At 38.0% G+C, this 18,223-nt stretch overlaps 2 protein-coding genes across 2 annotated transcripts; both read left to right on the forward strand.

The window, feature by feature from the left end:
* The first annotated feature begins 4,942 nt into the window (after positions 1 to 4,942).
* LOC122723872 (uncharacterized mitochondrial protein AtMg00810-like) lies at positions 4,943 to 5,470 on the forward strand. Its single transcript, XM_043957771.1, has 2 exons — positions 4,943 to 5,075; positions 5,178 to 5,470. The coding sequence occupies exons 1-2, from the start codon at positions 4,943 to 4,945 to the stop codon at positions 5,468 to 5,470; spliced, it is 426 nt and encodes a 141-aa protein (XP_043813706.1).
* Positions 5,471 to 10,026: 4,556 nt separating this feature from the next.
* On the forward strand, positions 10,027 to 11,603 carry LOC110618237 (clavaminate synthase-like protein At3g21360). Its single transcript, XM_021761367.2, has 3 exons — positions 10,027 to 10,579; positions 10,662 to 10,915; positions 11,014 to 11,603. Exons 1-3 carry the CDS (start codon positions 10,214 to 10,216, stop codon positions 11,357 to 11,359), a joined length of 966 nt encoding a protein of 321 aa, XP_021617059.1. The 5' UTR covers positions 10,027 to 10,213; the 3' UTR covers positions 11,360 to 11,603.
* Positions 11,604 to 18,223: the final 6,620 nt, after the last annotated feature.

Consider the following 18,223-nt stretch of genomic DNA (forward strand, 5'->3'; position numbering starts at 1 on the left):
TTTAGATTAACCATTTTAGATTAAGTAGAAAATGGATCCAAAAGTTATTTGGACCAATTTGAGTCGAACTGTTTTAATTGGGAGTTACTGGACCTGCGAGAAAATGGCTACCCGTAAGAGACGAGATAGAGCCGTCGAGGCACTAGCGAACCACAGTACCCAAGGGTCCGGTCCTAATTAGCAATTGTATTCGATAAATTTGCGACGTCTTAACAATCGTATTCGATTCAGTTGCAACGAGAACGTCGCAAGAGAGTGTAAGAATCAGCTACTTGCTTAGAGCTCAGTTGCAACAAGGACATTGCAGGAGAGTTCAGTTGCGACGTCAGAGTTCAGTACAAGAACGTCGCAAGAGAGTGTAAGAATCAGCTGCTTACTTAGAGCTGTTTGCTTGTACCGCGTCTTACATTAGAAAATTGGGACAATTAAGGCAATTCCGATGAGAGTTCAATTGCAATGAGGATTGTAACAGGAGAGTGCGACAGTGTAAAAATCAGCTGCTTGCTTGTACCACGTCCCACGTCCCACGTAATTTTTTTGACGGCAATTCCAAATTATATATAATAGTTAACACAATGAATCAAGTAGAAAGTGGGTTCAAGCCGGACTATTTCGGTTCTTTTTTTGCTACAGTAATAAAAATTTTACAATTGAGTTAGGTGATGCTTTGAAGCATTTTGCTAGAGTCTCAAGTTTGCAGGAGAATGACAATAAAAGCCGCATATACTTTGCTAGAGTGCTAGGACTGATAAAAGAGCAAATTATATAGGTCCTCAACTTCAAGGAAGGAGCGTTGCCAGTCATTTACTTGGGAATGCCTTTAGTGTCCACAGCTGTGAAAAAGAATCACTGTCTATTTAATTGATAAAATCACTGCTAGGATGACAAACTGGATGGCCAAACATCTGTCATATGCAGGTAGATTGCAACTACTAAACTCGGTACTTAGAAGTATGTATATATATTGGTGTAGCAATTTTATTCTCTCCAAGTCTATTGTAAAAGAAGTAAATAGAAGATGTAGAAACTTTTTATGGATGAGAACATCAGAGGGGAAAGAAAGGAGTTGTTGCTTGGCTCAAGGTTTGCAAACCCAAAAGTGAAGGAGGTCTAGGAATCAAAGAAATTGTGCCATGGAACTATTAAAGATAAAGACTAACTATAACAGTTTTATCTATTTGTAACTTGAGTTATAGCTGTATACTTATCTTGTATTTAGTTAGTGATAAGGGTTAGAGTTGTGATAAGGTTTAGAGTCATGATAAGGTTAGAGTTGTGATAAGATTTAGAGTTATGATAAGGTTTATAGTTGGTTGAGATAATATTTGTTATTCATATAATCTGTATCAAACTCAACCACTGGTATATACTATATAAATGTATTCTATACAGAAATACAAATACATAGAATTCTCAATATCATAAATCTTCTATATGGTATCAGAGCCGCAATCTGCTCTCACGAGTTTTCTGATCCAATTTTCTTTTAATTAATGGCTTCGTCATCCAATACCGTCATTCAATTAAATGCTCCAACGCATTTTCCAATTAAACTTACTCCGGAGAATTTTTCTGTTTGGAGAAAACAGATCCAATCAACCTTAATTGGTCTTGATTTACTTGATTTTATTGATGGTTCACGGGTTGCACCATCACAATTTATTTCTGAAAAAGACAAAACAGCCAACCCAGCTTTCGCCTTATGGTTTCGACAAGATCAAATTTTGATCAGTGCTCTTTTAGGAAGTTGTTCCGATACTATTCAACCCTTGATTTCTTCAGCCAATACTGCCAAAGAAGCATGGGATCGGCTTCACCAGAGTTTTGCTAATGTTTCTCGTTCTAGAATTCTGTCCTTAAAAACTAAATTAGCACAGAACTCTAAGGGAACCAAACCGATTGCTATTTTTCTCAATGAGATGAGGGCTATTGCAGATGAGCTTGCTCTTACCCAGAATCCGGTGAGTGATGATGACTTAATTGTTTATATTATCACGCGATTGGGAGATGATTACAGTCCCATAGTTGCTGCGTTAAAAGTTCGTGAAACCCCAATAACCTTTTCTGATCTCTTTGAAAAACTTACTGATCATGAACGATCCCTACAAGAAAAAGATTCCACAACTGTTTCAGCTATGTCACAAGTGATTGCTACTGTCAATTACACTCAACGTTCTGGAGGGCGTTCACACAATCAGAATGGCAATTATAATCGATCTCCACAAAACTCCAATTATTCTGGAAATCGACATGGTGGTCGTGGTTCTTACTCTGGTGGTCGAGGTCGAGGTTCTTATCGACCTGATGTGGTATGTCAATTTTGTGAATATACTGGGCATACTACTGCTGAATGTCGCAAATTGGCTCGCTTTCTTAAGGAGAATAATATGTCTTTGAAGACTGATACCTCGCATTCTTCAGCACCGATACCTGCAGTTAATGTTACTTCTTCTATGGCTGCTTCTTCTCCACAATAATGGTTGTTTGATAGCGGAGCTTCTCATCATGTTGTGTCGAATCCAGCTTCTTTGCAAAGCTATTCTGACTATGGAGGTCCTGAGGAAGTACAACTTGGTGATGGTAAAACGCTTGCTGTATCACATACTGGTTTTGTGCAAATTCCTACTTACTCTAAGAATTTATCATTGCCTAATGTGTTATGCGTGCCTAATCTGCGCAAGAATTTGGTCTCAATTGCTAAGTTGTGTAGCACTAATCATGTTTCTGTGGAATTTTTTCCATCTTATTTTGTTGTGAAGGATCTGTACACGGGGGCGTCTCTCCTACGGGGAGAGAACATTGATGATATCTACTGTGCAAGTTTTTCCAGAGTTAATTCTCAACGTTCTCAGCTGAATGTTACTACTCGGTGTCTGTCTTTGCTTTCTGAATGGCATCACAAGCTTGGTCATCCCAACAATAAAGTCCTTTTGTTAGTACTTCGAAATATTGGTCTTCAGTCTATGTCTAAATATGTTTCTAGTTTTCATTGTACTTCCTGCTCTATGAGCAAGAGTCATAAATTACCGTTTTCTGAGAATTCTCTTGTTAGTAATAAGCCTTTGCAACTTGTTTATTCCGATGTTTGGGGTCCTACACAAAAATCTATTGATGGCTATGCATATTACGTTACATTTATTGATCACTATTCTAAGTATGTTTGGCTATATCCCATGAAGCAGAAATCTGATACTCATGATTTGTTTATCCACTTTCAGAAATTGGTTGAAAATTATTTTCACACTAGAATTGTTTCTGTGTTCACTGATAATGGTGGGGAGTATCAAAAGCTTAAGAATCATTTTTTGTCTTGTGGTATTTCACATTATACAACACCTCCACATACGCCAGAGCATAATGGTACTGCTGAACGTCGTCATCGCTCAATAGTTGAAACAGGTCTTGCTATATTACAATTTTCGTCTTTACCTTCTAATTATTGGTCTCATGCTTTTCAGGCTGCTGTTTATTTGCTCAATCGGTTGCCTTCGTCCGCTATTTCGTTTCAAACACCTTTCTCTAGATTGTTTGGTATGCCTCATAGTTTTAAGAGATTGAAATCTTTTGGTTGCCTTTGTTTTCCATGGCTAAGGCCATATAATAATTCTAAACTTCAGTGTCGTTCATTGCTTTGTATTTTTCTTGGATATTCTCCAACTCAATCTGCATACAAATGTTACGATCCAAAGGCTAATCGTTTATATTTGTCTCGTCATGTTCAATTTGTTGAGCATATTTTTCCATCTGAAACTTGCACTAGTTCTCATCAATTTACAGATTATTTTCGAGATGCTTCTTGTACAGGTTCGGCACAACAACCAAATCCATCACCTGTTGCACCAACTGCAGTTGCTTCGGTTCCATTGGCAATTTCTATTCCAAGTGATTCTGATTTGTTGGTTTCAAGTACTGGTTCCGAATCTATTACAGCATTATCAGCAGAATCTGATCAATCTACCATGCCATTAATTAGTACTGAGACTCAACAAGTTGACCCTTTGATGACTGAATCTTCTACTACTGCTTTAGATTTGCCACTACCGATTGTTTCACAAGACTCAGTTCTAGCTCCTGTACAACGGCAGCAGCGACAAAGGAAGCCTAACTCAAAGTATTTTAATTCTTCTTTTGTTAATCTTACAACTAAATATCCTTTACCGGATACACTCGAGCCAAGAACAGTGAAACAAGCTCTGGCCAGTTCACTTTGGCGGCAGGCGATGGATTCAGAGTACAATGCTCTTTTGAAAAATAAAACCTGGGAGCTGGTTCCGAGAGACAAACATCATCTTATTAGTTGCAAATGGGTGTTTCGGATTAAGCGTAAACCGGATGGTACTATTGATAAGTACAAGGCACGTTTGGTTGCCAAAGGATTTCTTCAGGAACCTGGGCGTGATTATTTTGAGACATTTAGTCCGGTTACAAAACCGGTTACAATTCGGGTAGTTCTTACTCTTGCAATTTCTAAAGGATGGCAGTTAAGGCAATTGGATGTAAATAATGCCTTTTTACATGGCACACTTTATGAAGATGTCTACATGCAGCAACCTCCAGGATATGTGCAACCTGAGTTTCCTGATTATGTTTGCAAACTGAAGAAGTCTCTTTATGGTTTGAAACAGGCTCCACGAGCTTGGTATCTTGAACTTACTTCTTTTTTGCTCAAACTTGGTTTTCGCAAATCAAATGCTGATGCGTCCTTGTTTATTTTTTCCTCCAATGGGATTATTGCATATTTTCTAGTATATGTTGACGATATTGTACTTACAGGTAATAACAATCATTTTCTGCATACCTGTGTACAGAAGCTATCTGCTCAGTTCTCTGTCAAAGATTTGGGAATATTAAATCATTTTTTGGGGTTGAAGTGATTTCTACAGCTGCAGGATTATTTCTTTCGCAACATCGACATATTGCTGATTTGTTAGACCGATTTGATATGGCTGGAGCTAAAGAGGTGAATACTCCTATGTCTACAGGAGACAAGCTCATCTTAAATGATGGTTCTAGTTCGACTGATTCCACCGTATATCGCCAAATTGTTGGATCTCTTCAATATTTGGCAATTACGCGTCCTGATGTTTCTTTTGCAGTGAATTGGCTGTCACAATTTATGCATGCACCGACGCAAACTCATCTTCAAGCACTGAAACGTGTTTTGTGATATCTTAAAGGAACCATACATTATGGCTTATTTCTCAATCGAAATTCCACTCATACTCTGTCTGCCTTCTCTGATTCTGATTGGGGTGGTGTCCTTGATAATGGGCGGTCTACAACAGCTTATGTTCTATATCTTGGTTCTAATATTATATCCTGGAAATCTAGTCGCCAAAAGACTGTCTCCCGATCTTCTACAGAGGCTGAGTACAAAGCCTTAGCCAATGCTGCAGCAAAGGTATTTTGGGTTCAAAGTTTATTACAAGATTTGGGAGTACCAATATCACAACCACCAGTCCTTCATTGAGATAATCTTGGTGCGACTTACTTCTGCGCCAATCCAATCTATCATACTAGGATGAAGCATCTTGCACTGGATTACCATTTTGTTCGCGAGAAAATTAATGCTGGACAGTTAAGGGTTCTTCACATAAGTTCAAAAGATCAAGTTGCTGATGTGCTTACAAAGGCTTTGGGAAGAACTCAGTTTTGTTACTTTAGAACCAAGATTGGAGTCTCCGATGGCGCCTCAATCTTGCGGGGGCGTATTAAAGATAAAGACTAACTATAACAGTTTTATCTATTTGTAACTTGAGTTATAGCTGTATACTTATCTTGTATTTAGTTAGTGATAAGGGTTAGAGTTGTGATAAGGTTTAGAGTCATGATAAGGTTAGAGTTGTGATAAGATTTAGAGTTATGATAAGGTTTATAGTTGGTTGAGATAATATTTGTTATTCATATAATCTGTATCAAACTCAACCACTGGTATATACTATATAAATGTATTCTATACAGAAATACAAATACATAGAATTCTCAATATCATAAATCTTCTATAGGAACCAGGCAGCAGTGAGGAAACAAATTTGGGAGCTACTCACTTCAAAGGCCTCTCTGTGGGCTAAATGGGTAGCAAAGAGTAAATTGAAGCAAATGAGTTTCTGAGGGATTACCAAGCCGTGGAAGCAAGTTGGGCATGGAGAGACTTACTAGGAATAAGGGACCTTTCAGAGGCATGTTCTCTCACCATTTGGGAAAAGGGAATTTGTTTTTCTAATATGATCCATGGCTAAATGGCAAAAGTGTAGTCAATAAATTATCGAACCTTAACATTGAAGGCACAATGTACCAAGGACTGCGCAAGTGAGAGATTGTTAGAGAGAAGGAACCTGGAGGTTGCCTGATCAGAAGGAACCTGGAAGGAGATTTGAACCTATAGAGTAAAAGAGGGAGAGGAGGATATGATTAATGGCCTTTAACAGCGCATGGAGTCTACATAATAGCAAGTGCTTGGAAGATCCTCAAAACCAAAGGGGAAAAAGTGCCATGGTGGAGGTTGGTGTGGGTCTGTGTAATACTAAGACATAGCTTCACTATGTGGTTGGCAATATAAGGGAAGCTGGCAGTGAAGACAAGATTGATTAGATGGAGAATTATAAATGATGATAGATGTTGCCTATGCAATGAGCATGAGGAGAGCATTGAACACCTTTTCTTTCTGTGCAAGTTTTCCAAGAAAGTGTGTAGTACTGTAATGTATAAATAGAGAATTGAAAGATAAGCTTTTAATTGGAGGAGAGAGATTAGTAAGCCTAGAGGTGTTTTTATTAAATTACTCTCTTCGTTTTATAATTTTTATTTATTTTTTATTTTCAATTATCTCAAAATTATTATTTACATTTTATTTTTTAAATTATAATAACATATAAATTAATTATTATAATCCTATTTAATTTTATCTCATTTTAAAAAAATTTCTCACAATATCTTTTAATATTTAATAAAATTTAATATATTTAAGTCAAATATAATTTAAAAAATTAATAAAAAATTATATTTTTAATATAAAAAAATAAAGCGAAAAAAATTATAAAATGGATGTAGTATTAATTTACATGCTTTTTTTTTTATCGGCTACAAGCAAGAGACTTAACAAAACTGATACAAACCTTAAAGTAATGGGAAAGGCATGACTCCACTTGGAAATGTTAAACATATATACTAACATTTTATAATTTTAGCTTATATATGTCGATGATTTGAGATTCAGTGCGGTGTTTGGATGTGAATACCTAAAAAATGATTCGATTCAATAAGTTGATTATTGATTCATGATTGATTTCGTTAGATTTTTCCATTAGATTTTTCCATGTTTGATTTTGAGGAAGGGATCTATAAAATGCAAAGAAACAGTCAGGGTCCACCGGAATATCCTCGATAGAAACTTTTCGATACTCGAGTCAAATTGATGGTTATCTCTTATATTCATTAACATAAAAAGAAAAATGAAAGAAAATAAATAATAAAGCTTTTAAAAGAAATTTTTCAAAGAGTTTCATTTCAAGGATTTTTCTGTGATTTTTAGAGAGGGAAGAGATGGATCTCCTGGCGAGGTTAGTTTTTTCGATGTTTGTTTTTCGATTTCCTATTTTATGTCCCATCAGATTGTTTTTTTCGATTTTCTACTTTATGTCCGATCATATTAGATGGTGGCGTGATATGGCGGATATATCAGGTGGCTGGCAGACAACTAATCAATGTTGAGCCATTGAGTTCATACCCTTTAGCAGGTGTGTTAGGTGACTGGCAGACGACTGATCAATGCATGCTGAGCCTATATCCTTTAGTAGATGTGTTAAGTGGCTGAGCAGCCTTTCTACATGCGTATTAAATACCTTAGAGTGGGTTAGAGTGGACCAATTATTGCCTAGAGTTCGGTTGACTTGCTTTGGTTTTGTCAAGTTGTACCCAATTTTCATGACCTTCATTAGGATTGGTGGTATTTATATTTATCTATAGAATGTGGTATGAGCACCGAAAAGGTGGCTCTGTTCATTCCGGATATCAGGGAGACCTGAGATGCTAATGGTTTGATTTTCAATCCCTTATGGGTTGGTCTCTTATAGGTCAATATATTATAAGTTAATTTTTCTTTAAGACTATCAAAAAAAAATAACTCGTTATTTTCAAATCAGGTGTACACGCATCACAATCTCAACCGTCATTACTTGTTATAAGTTATTATATGTATATATGATTTACATATGATTTATGGTCAAATGATAGGTTGTTTTTTCACATAAATTTTAAGTAATTTACTTTTTATTATAAAACTTTAGACATGCGTTTTTTTAATATTTAATTTTTATATATTTATAAATTATATGATTAATCATATTTTTAATTATAAAAATTTTTTAAAATAGAGAATACACCTTCTATTTGTAAACTAAAATTTCCAACTTTGATTCCCAAATAAGTAAAATTTCAGAACTATCGCTATAAGCTGGCGTCTTCATGCTTTCAACCTTATTTGTACTACAGATTGTGCTTATGGAAGGACGGCAGTATGATTTTTTTGTTTCCCTTTTTCTATAAATTTATATGCATTTGTCGCAAATACAAATTATTTAAGAGTAAAAAATAAAATCTACCCTCTTATATAATTCATAAATACATAACGACTAAGATTTAATTATTTAATTCTATAATTTAAGTATGTTGACTAAAAACATATTCTTTTAAATTTTAAAAATATTTAATATTTATAATTCAAACTCGAAACTATTATTAAGAGATAAAAGTAATTTTATTTTCAACCCCTCCTTCAGATCACATAATTAGTCTTTCAATGTACTTATTGCATCAAAACCCTTCGAAGCTTATTACTTTTACAATACATGCTACATATAATTCCACAAATTCAATTATCATAAAAAATTAACTTTATTATATTACATTTTTTATGACTAAATTACACTTTAATTTTTAAATTTTACGTAATTAATAAATAAATTTTCATATTTTTTAAATTAAATATTTAAATTCTTATATTTTAAGTCCGTTAAAAAATCAGTCCTTTCATATGAATCGAAATATTTTTATTATCTCCAAATTATAATTTTTATTAAATATTTTAGTCCTTCAATTATCATTATATAATATGCTTCAATCCAATGAACAAATTCAATAAATGTTAAGCATTTTAGTACCTCATTTATTATTACACAATACACTTCAATTCCTCAAAATATTAGTATTATAACATCAATTACATTTTAAATTATAAATTCAATTAATTTTAAATATTTTTATCCTTCAAATATCATTAATTAAAACACTTTAATTCTTGATAACTTAAATGGATGAAATAAAGACTATTTAAAAAAAAAAATTGTATTTTCAGATATCTGACCACATATCAGCCTTTGATCTAATATTTCAAATGGATGAAATGATTGATTTTTGGACAAATCGAAAATATAAAAATTCAAGTGTTAAATTTTAAAAATATTTAAATTAATTTATTAATTACGTTAAAATTTATAGATTAAATTATAATAAACTTTTTATTTAATTTTCATTTTGCATGTTTTGTGTAACATATATTGAATAAGACCATATATATGCTTGTCGATAGACCATTATTCGGGCCACATCTCTTTTGCTTGATCAACATTCCCGAAAGGAGGAATAAAATTTATAATATAATTTTAGAGCCTTAACAAAATTTACAATTTAGTTTTTATAAGATGAGAAATAATTTAATTTTTAAAATTTTATTTTATAATAGAATTTATTGTTAGACAATAATAATTTAATTTTTTACAATTATTTAATTTTCATAATTTGTAATAATTTAATTCTTATAATTTTAATATTTGTGACAATTTAATTCCTTTAATTTAAATTAATTTTATTAATTTATGATTGATTAATTGTAAAATTAACTAAATGATTATTTTGTTAACAAAATAAAATTTAAAGATTAAATTATTTACTTTTAAAAAAATAAATTTGATAAATTTCATGGACTATACTATAAATTATAAAAAAAAAAAAAAAATAGCAGAATACCTAATGGAGTCAAGTCAAGCCGTGCCCCTCACAAAATGACAGATGAAGAACCTTCAAGCCGTCCTAAAAAGTGCAAATTTCCAAAGCCAAGCATCTCTGACTCCTGTAAAGTAACATCTATCAAACTACATATAACCCTCATCTGGTCTGAACTCAAACAAACAAAAAAGAAGAAGGGTTATTAACAGAAATGGGATTCCATTGCAAGGACTTCAAAGAAGGAAAATGCCAGGGGCAGAAAGTGGTGGATGGTGAGACCATGCCACTGGTGTTACAACCTCCAGAGCCTGACAAAGGAGACATAGATTCGCTTATGTCGGCTCTTAAGAGGAACAAGGACTGGTTTGAGCAAATGATCATCAAGAACAGTGCTGTTCTTCTTCGAGGTTTCGATGTGAAGAAAGCTGAAGATTTCAATGATATAGTTGAAGCAGTTGGGTGGGATGATATTCGATACGTAGGGCCTGCTCCTCGCACTCACATATACAAGCGAGTATGGACTGCCAACGAAGGACCACTCTCTCAGTTCATATACTACCACCACGAAATGGTTTTGGTAAGAGAAAATTTTCAATTTGCAACCAATTATTAAATCTGGGACATCAATGTCTTGCGATTTGATGTTCACCAATGTGCAGATAAATGAATATCCCAAGAAAGTAGTTCTGTTCTGTGAGATACCGCCGCCAGAAGGAGGGCAGACGCCATTTGTTCCAAGCTTCAAGGTCACTGAAAGGATGCTGGAGGAGTTCCCAGAAGCAGTGGAGGAAATCGATAGAAAGGGATTAAAGTACAGGTTCACAGCTCTAAGCAAAAACGACAAGTCCTCCATGAGAGGCAGAGGTTGGGAGGATGCTTTTGGGACGTCAGACAAAGCAGAGGCAGAAAGGAGGTATATAAAATCATATACAGAGCATTGAATTTACTGAATGTTGAAGAATATATAGGATCACGATGAAATTGAAAATTCTCTCTGTGCATGGGATGCAGGGCTAAAGCTCTAGGAATGGATGTGGAGTGGCTGCCGAATGGTGGGGCGACGACAATAATTGGTCCTCGCTGGCTAACAAAGGTGTTTGATGGAAGAAAAGGGAGGAGAATGTGGTTTAACACTCTAGTTGGGATGCATGGAAAGGAACAGAGCTCTGCATTGATGGCAGATGGAACCGAAATACCAGAAAATTTTGTGAAGAGATGTGAAGAAATCATTGAAGAAGAGAGCATCCAATTTGAGTGGGAGAAGGGTGATGTTCTTTTCCTTGATAACTTGGCTTTGCTCCATGGACGGAGGCCTTCTTTGCCTCCGAGGAAAGTCCTCGTTGCTACATGCAAGTAGTTTGATATTTGAGTGCTCAATTGCTAGAAAATAGAAATGCTTCGTCTCCCTACTGGGTTTTGTTGATACTATGTGCTTCGCACGTTTATTGTAATTTTTTTTTGGGCTGAAGCTATCAATGTTTGAATTTGAACATGAAACATTAGATTACTGGCATTAAAAAATCTGTTTCAAAGATTTTTGTTTTTCTATTGATGTATGGAGCTAAATTTGAGACCAGCTACAGCTTGATACATAGAAGGCGTAACTAATTAAGAAAAGGTTGTTGTCCAAGATAATTTTTCTAGATATTTTAGGAGTCAAATTATAATTTACCCAAAAAATCATATACCATGATAAATGATAGCATTCAAGTTATTTCACCAAACCAACTTGTTATTTTTGAGAATAAGCAAATTAGTTGTCGATATTCTAGTATCGAATAATATTGATTGATACAAAAAATGTTACAATACGTACATATTATTTGAATTCGATTAATTATGAATTTAAAATTTAAAAAATAGAATTTCATATTTTTTTTATAAAAAAATTTACTTAATTGTGTTTTGACTGTATGGTGAATCAGATCGTATTAAATTCTTGTAATTATAAAGATAAGCAAGAATATCCATAAAATCACATGAAGTTAAAGATTATCTATTAAAAGTGTCAACTAGACCGTGATTCTTTATGTGATAGAGCGATTAATACAATTTTACCCTCTCACCTCGCAAATTGAAGTGCAATACCAACGACACAACACAAAAAGAAGAAGAAGAATGGAATTCTATTGCAAGGACTTCAAGGTTGGCAAATGCCAAGGGTAGTGTAACTACGTCGTATTGATTAAAAGTACTTCTGTTTGTAATGGAGCTGACATGTATTGTTATAATTGGTCGTTTTTTGTCACATGATATGCACGTGGACTTGTATGGTTTATAAGGAAGCGAGAAGCTTTCAGACTAGCCTGTAACGTCATTTTCATTTTTGAAATAAAATAGCTCTCAATGTTTTCTCTTTCTCCTTCCTCTCGCACATGGTATTAGAGCCTAGTTTTGGCTCACGACGGCACGTCGCGTGTTGCATGAATGCGATCTTGAGACCTTTTAAGAGATTTGATGATTGCGGAGCGAGAGAACAGTAGCAAGGAGCAAAAACTAACGGGAGCGCCAGAAAAATCATAGAGCATGGCCCAAGGATTGGGAGATCCTTTGAGTCTCCAAGCTTCTGTTCATCTAGGTATGAACATAGTCTCAGCACCTCTCATAAAATCTAACTTCAGATCTTGGAATAGGGCTGTTAGAATAGCCCTAGGTGCCAAGATGAAGTTAGGATTTATCGAAGGAACAGTTTCAGCACCTAGCAAAGATTCTGAGGGTTACGAACAGTGGAAAAGATGTGACTTCATGGTCACATCTTAGATCCTCAACTCCATCTCCAAAGATCTGGTGGACGGTTTTATATACATTGCCTCTGTTGTAACGCCCCGGAAATCCGGACCGCTACCGGCGCTAGGATCCAGATCGGCATAAGGCCGCCGGGAACCGTAGCAAGCCTGACATAACCTGTAATCCTGTTTAATCCCATACATGATCAACAATACTCATAAACCTGTAAACATTCTCGTATAACAACCAAGCTCAACCTGTACATAAACATAAACATAACATAAACCTCCACTGGAGCCCTCATCAAATGCTCCAATGGGGTATCTCATCATACATAAGCTTGGTTGAAACATAACCTCATATCTCATATCATAAAGACCATGTACATACAAGTGGGATTAACAATCTGTATTGGTCAAGCACAACTCTATCCTCAATATTCAAATTACATAACATAACTGTACTAGACTTTACATTACATCATAATCATTTGTCATGTCCACAATCTATCTATGACTTCATAACTCTGGCTGACCTCCTGGTCTACCCTGTACCTGCACATCTGATATTAGGGGAGGGGGTGAGCTAAAAAGCCCAGTGAGCAGAATAGAGAAAACATATATTAAAATATTTCATTCTTCCATGAAATGCAACACATCACAAACATATCACATAAGGATGGTATTGTCACCTATAGTCCTCAACATAGTCCAATCGTGCCAGGGGCGTAGAATGGGCCTCACTGGTCTTTCTCTTACATACATAGCATAACATAACATTCCAATATGCCAGGGGCGTAGAATGGGCCTCACTGGTCTTTCTCTTAACATAGTCCAGGGGCGTAGAATGGGCCTCACTGGCAATCCATACCGTATCCTCATCATATCATATCATAGGAGGACTAGAGGATCATCCAATAGCCAATCCGCATCCACATCATATTATGCAATGCAACATATTCGTGATTACTAATGCAAACACCCTATAATATCACATGGCATATATGATGCATGAACATGCTCAAAAAGTTATATTTCATTTATTTAAAAAAAAACTTAAGGTTTATTCCACTCACCTCTGGCTGAAGCTCTACAGACTCTGAAGCAGCTATCTCACTGCTGGGGTCCTCGGTTCCTCGGGTCCGAACCTACACAGGTGGACTCCAATGAGGGACCAAACATACATAAACATATCTCTAAAATATCCCCCAAAAACCCCCTAAAGCATCCTGAAAACATCATATAAAAATATGCATGAAATGGCTGAACAGGGCACTTTCGGCGGCACCTTCGGCGGCCGAAAGTCCCAGACAGAGACGAAAGTCTCTTTTCGGGGGCAACTTCGGCAGCCGAATGCTGCCTCCACAAAGGGGGTTCGGCGGCCGAAAGTCACTTCGGCGGCCGAACCTGAGCTTCTCCCGAAGGGCAGAAACTCAGCTCCTCTATGCACATTTCACCTCCCAAGCTCAAATCATGCAAAAACTAGTTCTAAAACATGCATACTCATCATACATCACACCTAGGGGTCTCAAACTAGCATATACCCCAACTACAACACTTCAAACACACAAAAACCAACATACATTGTTCAAAATCATAACATAAACCCAAATATTCAAATAACCCTAATATGCATTTCTACCCCATAAATCTACTTAAAACTTGTTAAAAACATACATTGAGCTCAAGATCGGCTCTTACCTCTTGAAGATCGAGAGAGAGACGACCTAAACTCGGAGATCCAAGCAAATGGGCTCCTGAGTCTCCCAAGCTCCTAAACTTGTTTTAAAAACTCAAAACCTTCAATGCAAGCTCAAAACTTAAGAAAAATGGTGGGGATTTGGAGGAAGAACAAAAGATTTGGGAGAGGGAGGTTGGGAGCTAGCTGTGGCCGAAAATGGGAGAAAACTCACCCATTTCGGCTAAGTCCCCATTTTATAGGTGGCTGGCCAGGCCACGTTCGGGGGCCGAATGTGCCTCCGGATCCATGCAATGTTCGGCGGCCGAACTTGACTTTCGGCGGCCGAACCTGGACTTCCCTCACTCATGCTTTCGGGGGCCTAACGTGCCTCCAAAACGCATGCATGTTCGCCGGCCGAACTTGACTTTCGGCGGCCGAACCTGGGTTTTCCTCCAAAGATTATTCAAGCAAAAGCTCATTTAATTTCATGCTCAAAACATTAAAATACATGAAAACATTTTATAAAAACCTGGTTTTACCCTTCTAGAGGTTTCCGACAACCGAAATTCCACTGGACGGTTGAAATTCCGATATCGGAGTCTAGCCGGGTATTACATTCTCCCCCCCTTAAGAACATTCGTCCCCGAATGTTCCTCAACTAACACATGCATAGCATACATCATAACATACATACAAACACAAAGAGATCTAACCTTAAAAGAGATGAGGGTACTGCTGGAGCATGGACTCCCGTGTCTCCCAAGTGCATTCTTCCATATTGTGGTGGTTCCAAAGGACTTTCACCATCGGGATTTCCTTGTTTCTCAACTTTCTGACCTGAGTGTCAAGAATCCGCACTGGCTGCTCTACATAGGTGAGATCCTCTTGGATCTCCACATCAGGCTCACTAAGAACCTTGCTCGGATCTGACACGAACTTTCTCAACATTGAAACATGGAAAACCGGATGGATTCTTTGCATTGAAGCAGGTAAATCCAGCTTGTACGACACATTCCCAATCTTTTGCAAGATTTCAAAGGGTTTCTTCCCGAACCGAACCACTCCTTTCATAGGAGACACCTTGAGCAATACCAGATCTCCCTCCTGAAACTCTACCTGTTTCCTGTGGAGGTCTGCATAACTCTTCTGCCTGCTTGTAGCAGTTTTGATTCTCTCTCTGATTATGGGTACCACCCTGCTGGTGATCTCTACTAACTCAGGCCCTGCCAAGGCCTTTTCTCCAACTTCCTCCCAGCAAACAGGTGACCTGCACTTCCTCCCATATAAAGCTTCATATGGAGCCATCCCGATGCTAGCATGATGGCTGTTATTGTAGGCAAACTCCACCAAAGGTAGATGCTGCCTCCAAGAACCGCCAAAATCCAGCACACACATTCTGAGCATATCTTCTATAGTCTGGATGGTCCTTTCTGACTGTCCGTCAGTCTGGGGGTGGAAGGCAGTACTGAAATCCAACCTAGTACCCATGGCATTCTGCAGACTCCGCCAAAACCTGGAGGTGAACTGGGGCCCTCTATCTGACACTATAGAAACAGGAACCCCATGCAGTCTGACTATCTCATCTACATACACCTACGCCAACTTGTCCACAGAGTAGCCACTCCTGACAGGGATGAAGTGAGCAGATTTGGTGAGTCTGTCCACAATCACCCATATGGAGTCTAGTCTGTTGGACGTTGCCGGTAACCCCACTACGAAGTCCATGGTGATATTCTCCCATTTCCACTCTGGAATCGGCAGTGGGTTAAGCATTCCAGCCGGCTTCTGATGTTCCAGCTTCACCCTCTGACATACTTCGCAGGCTGACACAAACTGTGCCACTTCTCTCTTCATAGCTGGCCACCAATACACTCTCTTCAGGTCCTGATACATCTTGGTGGCTCCTGGGTGAACACTGTACCTTGCATTATGAGCCTCTCTCATAATGTCTCCCTTCAATCCCACGTCATCTGGTACACATAGTCTGTTCCCATAGCGGAGAATCCCCTTATCATCAAACCTAAACTCTTTATTCTTGCCTGACTGAACAGTCCTGGCAATCTTCACTAACTCTGGGTCCTCGTGCTGCTTCTGAGCCACCTGCTCCAGGAACACAGGTGTCACTCTCATCTGGGCTATTAAAGCACCTGTACCAGACAACTCTAACTGTAGACCTTCATTCATGAGCTTGTAAAACTCCTTCACCACTGGTCTCCTCTCTGCCGTGATGTGGGATAAACTGCCAAGTAATTTCCGGCTCAAGGCGTCCGCTACTACATTACCCTTACCCGGATGATACTGGATCTTGCAATCATAGTCACTGAGCAGTTCTACCCATCTTCTCTGTCTCAAATTCAAATCTCTCTGACTCAAGATGTGCTGCAGGCTCTTATGATCTGTGAAGATCTCACATTTTACCCCATAGAGGTAATGCCTCCACATCTTGAGTGCAAAGATGACTGCTGCCATCTCAAGATCGTGTGTGGGGTAATTCAACTCATGCCTCTTCAGCTGTCTGGAAGCATAAGCGATCACCCTGCCATTCTGCATTAACACACAACCCAAGCCTACTCTGGATGCATCACAGAACACTGTGAAGTCATCATTGCTAGTCGGCAGAGCTAACATTGGTGCTGAAGTTAACCTCTTCTTGAGCTCCTCAAAACTTTCTTCACACTGATCGGTCCATACGAACCTCTGGTTCTTCCTGGTCAATCTGGTTAGAGGAGCTGCAACCTTCGAGAAGTCCTGAACGAACCTCCTGTAATAACCAGCTAAACCCAAGAAACTTCTGATCTCTGTCACTGAGGTGGGTCTAGGCCAGTTAGTCACAGCCTCTATCTTCTTGGGGTCTACTTCAATTCCGTTCTCTGACACTACATGCCCCAAGAACGAGATGCTCCTCAACCAGAACTCACACTTGGAGAACTTGGCATACAAGCCATGTTCCCTCAAGGTCTGCAGAACTATCCTCAGATGATGGGCATGCTCCTCTGCATTTCTGGAATACACTAAGATATCGTCTATGAAGACAATAACGAAGTGATCCAGGTACTGGCTAAACACTCTGTTCATGAGATCCATGAATGCTGCAGGGGCGTTGGTTAACCCGAACGGCATCACAAGGAACTCAAAATGCCCATATCTGGTCCTGAAAGCTGTCTTTGGAACGTCCTCTTCCCTGATCCTCAACTGATGGTACCCCGATCTCAGATCTATTTTGGAGAAACAACCCGCTCCGGCTAGCTGGTCGAATAGATCGTCGATCCTTGGCAATGGGTACTTATTCTTGGTAGTGACTTTGTTCAACTGCCTATAGTCGATACAAAGTCTAAGGGATCCATCCTTCTTTCTTACAAACAGCACTGGAGCACCCCAGGGTGAGGTACTCAGTCGGATGAAGCCCTTGTCTACCAACTCTTGCAACTGTTCTTTCAATTCTTTCAACTCAGCTGGTGCCATCCTGTAGGGAGGGATAGAGATCGGTCGGGTTCCAGGCATCAGTTCTATCTCGAACTCTATCTCCCTAGCAGGTGGTAAACCTGGCAACTCGTCTGGGAACACATCTAAAAACTCATTGACCACTGGCACTGCGGCGGGCTCTCTAATCTGACTATCTAGCTCTCTCACATGAGCCAAATACCCCTGACATCCCTTCCTAAGCAACCTACGAGCCTGAAGAGATGAGATCAAACCTCTAGGTGTACCCCTCCCGTCTCCTCTGAAGACGACCTCTGATCCATCCTGACCTCTGAACCTGACTACCTTGTCCCTGCAGTCCAAGGTAGCACCATGGGTAGATAACCAGTCCATC

Source organism: Manihot esculenta, chromosome 6, assembly GCF_001659605.2.
Source record: "Manihot esculenta cultivar AM560-2 chromosome 6, M.esculenta_v8, whole genome shotgun sequence".
Lineage (NCBI taxonomy): Eukaryota > Viridiplantae > Streptophyta > Magnoliopsida > Malpighiales > Euphorbiaceae > Manihot > Manihot esculenta.

What these genes read in the sequence shown, in the direction of transcription:
- LOC122723872 (XM_043957771.1), top strand. Translation starts at nt 4,943, where the DNA reads ATGGCTGGAGCTAAAGAGGTGAATACTCCTATGTCTACAGGAGACAAG. An exon ending in TCAATATTTGGCAATTACGC is followed by an intron (nt 5,076 to 5,177) that starts GTCCTGATGTTT and finishes GATATCTTAAAG; the next exon opens with GAACCATACATTATGGCTTA.
- LOC110618237 (XM_021761367.2), top strand. Translation starts at nt 10,214, where the DNA reads ATGGGATTCCATTGCAAGGACTTCAAAGAAGGAAAATGCCAGGGGCAG. An exon ending in ACCACCACGAAATGGTTTTG is followed by an intron (nt 10,580 to 10,661) that starts GTAAGAGAAAAT and finishes ACCAATGTGCAG; the next exon opens with ATAAATGAATATCCCAAGAA. An exon ending in AAAGCAGAGGCAGAAAGGAG is followed by an intron (nt 10,916 to 11,013) that starts GTATATAAAATC and finishes CATGGGATGCAG; the next exon opens with GGCTAAAGCTCTAGGAATGG.